General features: G+C 40.8%; 1 protein-coding gene across 1 annotated transcript; it reads right to left on the reverse strand.

Annotated features, from left to right (window-relative positions):
* Positions 1-2818: 2818 nt before the first annotated feature.
* On the reverse strand, positions 2819-5022 carry LOC120357861. Its single transcript, XM_039449641.1, has 2 exons — positions 4679-5022; positions 2819-4088 (listed from the first exon to the last, which is right to left on the reverse strand). Exons 1-2 carry the CDS (start codon positions 4777-4779, stop codon positions 3272-3274), a joined length of 918 nt encoding a protein of 305 aa, XP_039305575.1. The 5' UTR covers positions 4780-5022; the 3' UTR covers positions 2819-3271.
* Positions 5023-8029: the final 3007 nt, after the last annotated feature.

An 8029-nucleotide genomic window follows, 5' to 3' on the forward strand; every position in this document is an offset into this window, starting at 1 on the left:
CGACCAAAGTTGGTTCTCTGGCTTCACTTAACATGACGTTGATTGGTGTAGAGCCCCTGTAGCCCAATGCAATTCTAATAGCTTTGTACTGCAAACGGCAAATTTCTAAAAATATTGTTGAGTTGCCCTCATTGGTATATCTGACATCCGTACTCCAGCGCGCTTCGAATTATGGCTCGGTATATATTTATTAGAAGCTGAGGATGTGATCCCCACCAAACTCCGGCCAAGGCTGAAATGATGTCTACTAGCTTGCGACATTTGCTAACTAAAAATTGGTATTGTATTTTGCCAGTAAGCTTTTCATCTAGCCAGAAGCCTAAGAATCTGGCGTATTTAACTCTTGGAATTTCTAAATTTTGTATTTTTAGGGAAATGTTAGAATCCTGCACTTTTTTGTTTTTGGAGAATGTGAGAAGATTGGATTTAGTAGGGGATAACTCCAGGCCCTTGTTTTTTAAGAAAAGATGTACATTGTCGATAGCCTGTTGTAGCATATCACTTGCAGAAATAAAGTTCTTGATAGAAGTATAGATCACTAGATCATCTGCATATTGCAGTGATTTGACTCCTGGTGGAAGAGATTTGATGATGTCTTTAAGATATAAGTTGAAAAGGATGGGGCTTAGAGTTGCTCCTTGAGGGGTGCCCTTTTGTAAGTTGAGTGGCGCCGATAGGTTGCCATTGATAGCGAAAAATGCTTTTCTATTCCAGATTAAATTTTCAATGAATTTGCGTGTTTTTGCAAGGATACCAATTCTCTAAGTCGTTGATGAGGATAGATGGAATGACATTGTCGAATGCTGATTTGATGTCTAGAAATATGCAAATAACAGAGCGTTTCTTAAGGAAGTTGGTGTGTATGAAGCTGGTTGAAGTGGTAAGACTGTCGATGCAGGATTTTCCAGTCCTAAATCCCATCTGTGTATCCGGAAGTAGACATTTTGACTCTGCAAGCCATCTCAGTCTGTTATATACCATTTTTTCAAATAGTTTCATGTAACATGAGAGTAGTGAGATTGGTCTGAGGCCTGAACTGGCGGGTTTAGGTATAAAAATAATTAGAGATTGCTTCCATGTGTCAGGGAAGTCGCCACAGTTGAAGATGTTGTTGTATATTTGCACAAGTTTTTCTAAGTATATCGTAGGCATAGCACGAATGATGCTATAGTTTACCCTGTCCGGGCCCGGTGCTGAATTTGCTTTCATAGAGAATAAGGCACTCATAAGTTCTTGTGAAGAGAAGTCTTCGTCTAACTCCAAGAACAGCTGGGCTCTTTTGCCACGTCTCAGCGCGAGGTGATCTCGCTCGTTCATTGTGTTGATGTTGACACGGTTATCGAAAAGGCACGAAGGTGGGCACAGATTGTTGATTATTTCCAAGCATGCGGCAGCTTCGCCCTGAGAGCCAGAGTTATTGTTAGAGTTTAAGTTCCTTTTTTTGAAGCCTTTGACCAGAGACCATACTTTTGTAAAAGGAGTATGTTTGTTGAACGATTTGCAAAATTTTCTCCAACTTTTCCTTTTTTCTCTGGCTAAGATTTTTTTGCAGATTTTGGATGTCTCTGTGAATTTTTCGTAATTGTCCCGTGTAGGCACTCTCCTGAAGTTCAAGGTGACTTTTTTACGTTCGTCCACCGCCGATTGGCAGACATCATTCCACCACGGAGGGGGTGGGCCGTCTCTGCGTGACATAGATCTTGGGCCTGGTATATGTTCACTCTCTGGGATGAGTGTAAAGATGATGTTCTTAATATGATCTTCAAAGTCTAGGTACTTCTCCACGGCGTTGGAGTACAAGCAGTTAAGACTATCAAGCGGAGTGTTTGCGCATAAAGATGGAGTTGTTCCGGGCTTAATTGGAATTTATATTTATAATATACGGTGTTAGCTGCTCGGGAGCCTATATTGGTGAAGCGTGGTAGATGATCACTGCCCTAGGCATCATCCCCGGTGGTGGAGGAGCACCACGGAGTGAGTGAGGCCGATGCAATTGTAAGGTCGATAATGGACTTTCTTCTGTTAGGATCGAGGATCATGGTTCCAGACTTGTCATTCAATATGCAGAATTCGGTGGCATCTATTTCCCCAGCGAGCACGCGTCCAGGAGCATCCTCATAAGTGTTAAACTAGTATGGGTGATGAGCATTGAAATCCCCGAGTATTAGAATATGATTGAATGTGTTGGTTAAATTGAAGAGCTCGTTTTAGAAACATCTTGGCGTACGAGAGTTTGGATGCCTGTAATATTAATTATTACGAGTCTGAATTCTTTTGTTTTAATTGAAATGCCTTGCAATTCTACTGAATGATGTTAAATGTTGCTTAGGTCGATTATTTCAAATTGTATGGAGTTTTTGATCAAAATGCATATACCTCTTTGGCCGGGAGCATCGATGTCTTTTCTTACCGTGCAGTAATTTCTGATGAAGAATTGATTAGAATTGGTGAGGATCGTTTCTTGTAGACAAATGATATCAATGTTATATGTATGTATGATATGTTGCAGTGAAGGAAGGCTGCCTCTAGCGCCCCGACAGTTCCACTGCGCGATACGCAGCTCCGCGCGACGACGCGTCGAGCCGACCGTAGAGCGATGTTGATCAGAAGAAATGGTCATGTTAGTTGTGAGATGTCCTTATTGTGTCCTATTTAGAATGTAATCTTTTGTTTAGTGTTGATTAAGATTGGTTATAAAATTGATTGTGAAATTGAGAACTTGCTCTAAAAGATCTTTGGTATTAATGTCGGTTCTTAAACAGGGGATAAGATTTCTTTGTGCGGAAAAATCTAAAAATGCCAATCGTAAATTTGATGTATCTGATGCATAGGGGAGGTTTTGAAAATAATATTGTGATCTTTGACGGAAACTGAGCTGTCCAAGTCATTGTCTTGACTGCAGTATTTTTGATTTCGCGGATAATAGATAGGGCCCTCTGAGGCCGTTCTTGCCCATCTTTCTTTGCGTGCGCTGTTGGTTCCGGAATTGGAGAGTGTTCTTGAAGGTTCTGCGTTGTCAGAATTTGATTCTTTGCACAGACTTTTATCCATTGAGACAGATGGCGTGTTTCTTAGGATGGGTCTGGTATGTCCTTTGCTCGAAGAGGAAACGGAACATCCCGAGAGCAGAGATGTTTTATCTGAGCGCTGTTCTTTATGTTTTGTGGGCGTTGGAGTTGTTCAGTGAGACACATACCGTCTGGTTCATCTTGGGAGCGGAGTGTGGAATTGTGTTACTGTGTTTGCTGTGTTTGCTGGAGACATTGCTATCTCAGTTTCTGCAAATGTTTGCGACAACATGCGCGTAAGACGAACATGTCGTAGAGATGTTTCGCTCCCTTTCTGCACATAGAAAAGACTCTAGCGCTTCAAAGCTATTTTTGCTGTAAAACAGCGGTTCGCTGTTAGAGGTAGAGTTGTTGTAATGTTTTAAAGGTGGAAAATCGCGTCGGTCTCTTGTTCGGCTGCGAACAAACTGTATAGCTTCGTCGTAGCTATTTTTGCTGTTATTTTGGCTATGTACAATACTGAGCGAGTTTTTTAGCGATTCAGAGCTGCTATTGTGGCTATCATGAGAGGGATATATAATTTTTACTCTGCGCTTGGCTTCCATAAGTGGAATGTTGTCGTAAGCAGCCATTGTAGTAGCCAGTGTGTATTTTTTCAGGGCTCCGCAGTCTGGTGCGGTGGCAAAATGTTCAAGCCCGCAGTTAAGACATTTGGGGGGAAGCCCACCGCGAGGGCATTCTGTCCCCGTGGGATGTCTTTTCTTGCCGCACGTGAGACATCTCGCGCTACTTTTGCAGTTGGCGCCAATGTGGCCAATTCGGAAACATTGAAAGCAGACCTTGACCTGAGGCACGAAAGGAACGACCTCGTATCTAAATTTGAAGATGAAGATGTATCTGGGGAGCTCCTGTCCGTCGAAAAAGATCTTGATTGTGGACGAGGGCACGGTTTTAGATTCGCCATTTATGGTGATTCTTCTATTCATGCGTTGTATGTCCAGGATTTCACAGGGGGATTCCAATCCTTCCTTGATTTCCTCCAAAGAGACTGATGTTGGAATATTTCGAACAATTCCGGTTCTGTGAGAGCAAAAAGCCGGAATGAAAGTATTGAGATTATGTGCTTTGAGTAGGGTGGATTGCAGGAGATTATTGGCAGTAGAGGCTTTTGAAACTTCTACGCACGTCTTTTCTTTGCCAAAAGATTTGTTGATAATTACGTCATTGATGGCAATTTGAGTGATGAGTTTGCCCACCAACACTGGGTGTGGGATTTTGTCATTGGGCAAGTTCTCGTCTGAATATATAAAAATAGTGTAAGGAGGTTTGTCAGTGGGAAGATATTTATTTTTTCTGGGAATATTTGTTCGTTGTTGAGGCGCATTAGTGTTGGGTGTCATGTTGTTAGTTTTAGGTATCTTTGTCCTAGTAGCCTCCTTATTTAGGAGTGTATTGTTTAGCGGAGGACAGTTTGTGTTGGAATCGTGCAGAGCTGAGGGTGTGTGTTTGCATGCAGATCTTTTGGTTCCTTTTGGATTTATAGCATCAATGTCCATATACGTAGTGTTTTCGTTTTCATTATTGAGAGACATACCTTTGCCTGTAGAATGGCCCATCTTGACATTTACGGTTGGCTTAACTGACGAGGTTATGGTAGCTGCGCCGTTTACCTGATTGTCGGTTGGCTTGTCCTGACGTGGACTACGACTTCTATCCCTCTTATCTGACTTATTGACTCGGTTTCTGGTAGAAGTAACGGTAGCGTTTTCATTCCCTGCAGATATGGCTGTTACTTTCGAATCTGTACCCCCTCCCAGATTTGTCGTAGATTCTAAGGCACTATTAGAGTTGGAAGCGGAGAGTTCTTCAAATTGTTGAATCACGGACAAAAGAGCGGACGGGATTTCTGTAGGATCCGGTGTTTTATTGGGATGAGAAGGAGGGTTCCGAGGGGGAGTCCCGGCGGACGCACGCCCAAGTCCCCCGCCCCGATCCGCCATGATCCTGGCCAGGCCTAATTAGAAAAACAGTGATCCGCCCGAAAGTACGTCGCCCGAGGGGTTCACTCGACACTATGATACACGGGGGCTCTAAAAAGAGCCGATTATGTGGCAAAGGGATGAGACAGTCTCGATCCATAAGCCGAATACCCGAATAATTCCCGCAGAGACACAGCAAACGAAAGCACAATGGCGGCATTCGCGCGCGAATCCTAGAAAAAAAACATCATTTCTCACTGGGTAACACCTTTGACTATATACCTCTGGACTGCTAACGGCAGCCATTAGTGGAATCTAAGATCTCAGCGCCCCCGGGTCCGGAAATTGTTTAAATTAAGAATTACCTAGCTGCATTTCAAGTAATAATAAGTACAATTCTTTGACTCTTTGAGACTGTATAGTCAAAGATACAACCAAGACGCGTGTTGCGGTTATTATTATTTTTTGACCTATTTACGAGGTGTGTTCAAAAAGTATCGCGAATTTTGAATTTTCGCGGGTTACGTATATTCGAATTTCGATCTTTTTGTGGCGTTATGTTGGTACTCATGTCTCTCACTTATGCCGACAAGCTCGGCCATTTTGAATGTTCACTTAATTGTTGACAGCTGCTTTGCTTGCACGTGTTTTGGATCGTCTTCGATTTTTACCTATTCAAAAAAATGTATCAAAGAACCTGTATCAAATTTTGTGTGAAAAACGAAATTAAGTGCGCGGATGCATTCCGAATGTTGACTGTGGCATACGGAGAAGCTACCTTGGACCGAAGCAACGTTTATCGGTGGTACAAAATGTTCTCAGAAGGCCGAGAAGATGTGAACGATGAAGAGCGTGCCGGACGCCCGAGCACTTCAACAACAGACGAAAAAATTAATGAAGTGGAGAAAATGGTATTGGCCAATCGTCGAATCACCGTTAGAGAAGTTGCTGAGGACCTAAACATATCGATTGGCTCGTGCCATTCGATTTTTATCAATGATTTGGGCATGAGACGGGTCGCCGCGAAATTCGTACCAAAATTGCTCAATTGCGACCAAAAACAGCATCGCATGAACATTGCTAATGAGATGTTGGACTCTGTCCGCGACGACCCAAATTTGCTCCAGAGGGTCATAACTGGTGACGAATCGTGGGTTTATGGTTATGACGTGGAAACCAAAGCTCAATCATCTCAATGGAAGCTGCCGCACGAACCAAGACCGAAAAAAGCGCGCCAAGTTCGGTCGAATGTGAAAGTTTTGCTGACAGTTTTCTTCGATTGCAGGGGCATGGTGCATCATGAGTTCTTGCCACAGGGTAGAACGGTCAATAAGGAATATTACCTGCAAGTTATGCGCAATTTGCGCGAAGCAATCCGCCAGAAACGCCCGGATTTGTGGAAGAAGAAAAATTGGCTTTTGCACCACGATAACGCCCCTGCTCACACATCGTTGCTTGTGCGCGACTTTTTGGCCAAAAACAACACACTAATGATGCCGCAGCCACCGTATTCCCCAGATCTGGCCCCCTGTGACTTTTTCTTGTTCCCTAAACTGAAGAGGCCCATGAAAGGACGACGTTACGTTACGCTTGACGAGATAAAGACGGCATCGAAGGAGGAGCTGAACAAGATAAAAAAAAATGATTTTTTGAAGTGCTTCGAAGATTGGAAAAACCGTTGGCACAAGTGTATAATATCTCATGGGGATTACTTTGAAGGGGACAAAATAGATATTCATTAATAAATAAATAATTTTTGAAAAAACACAAAATTCGTGATACTTTTTGAACACACCTCGTATGTTGTACGAACAAAAATATAAAATATAAAAATGGTTTGTTGTTGTTCTGAGGAAATGTGCAATAATAAAAACATGAAATAAAATCCTGCAGAAGCAACTTCAACACGAGCTTCAAAAATCTAAAAATGTGTTATTTTACAGGTAAGTTAGATTTTATGAGATGTGACCTTACATCTCAAACACATTACTTTTTTTTGTTCAAGTATTAATAATTTAAAAAATTACTTATTATTAGTTACATTTATTACAACCATGTTTTTTTTACATATATTTTATTTTATTATTTACTATGTACATACTTTATTTTATTATTAATTGACGATTATTAAATTTGTTAACATTTTTTAAATTAATTTTAAATTAATTTGTATTTTTCACGGATTACATTTAATTACTCTTACAACTTTTTATCTCATATAATTTATCAAAACAAGAACGAATTATTTTTTTATAGTAGTACTTCTGGATTACTCAATTATTTATTCGGAGTAATTTGTACCGATCGTACCGATTCTTACTTGAAATATAGCTAAGTAGTTCTCGATTTGGCCAACTTCCGGACGCGGGGGCGCTGAGATCTTAGATTCTCGGACCTCTCCTTCTATCTTATGGAAAAATGGAGGTATTAGCAGTCCAGAGGTATATAGTCAAAGGGTAGAGGCGCAAGTTCACGCAGCGAATAAAAGCTGGCGTTTTACCCTCTCTCCATCAATTTGGCGAATCCAACGAATAAACGCTCAAAGTTCGACACAGTCCAACTTTTAGCGACTAAACGCTGGCGTTTACCCCTTCTCCATCAATTTTCATCAATTTGGCAAATTCAGAGAATAAACGTTCAAAGTTCGACACAGTCTAACTTTTAGCAAATCGACGCTGAAATTTAAATATTACATTCCAAATTAATTACCTTCCAAAAGTGAATATATAAGAAAAAAATTATGGCTAAAAGGTTAAATTAATCGACATCACCTGAAAATACAAACAAAGTTAGTATATGTTATATACATATAGTAAGCATACTTTTAGGCTAGGTTGCTTTTTGTTTTTTATTTATTTATGTTAGATAGCTTTATTTGTTATATTTTGTTAATAACTGTGTTTTTTATATTGTAGGAAATTTTGTTATACCCTCATATACTTGTGGTGTGTGCAAAACAATTGTTTGTACCATACAAGAAAGTGAAGAAATATATCGGCACTCTTGTATGGAGGGATATAATGAATGTTACATAGATAAAAA

The sequence above is a fragment of the Solenopsis invicta genome, chromosome 5, assembly GCF_016802725.1.
Source record: "Solenopsis invicta isolate M01_SB chromosome 5, UNIL_Sinv_3.0, whole genome shotgun sequence".
NCBI lineage: Eukaryota > Metazoa > Arthropoda > Insecta > Hymenoptera > Formicidae > Solenopsis > Solenopsis invicta.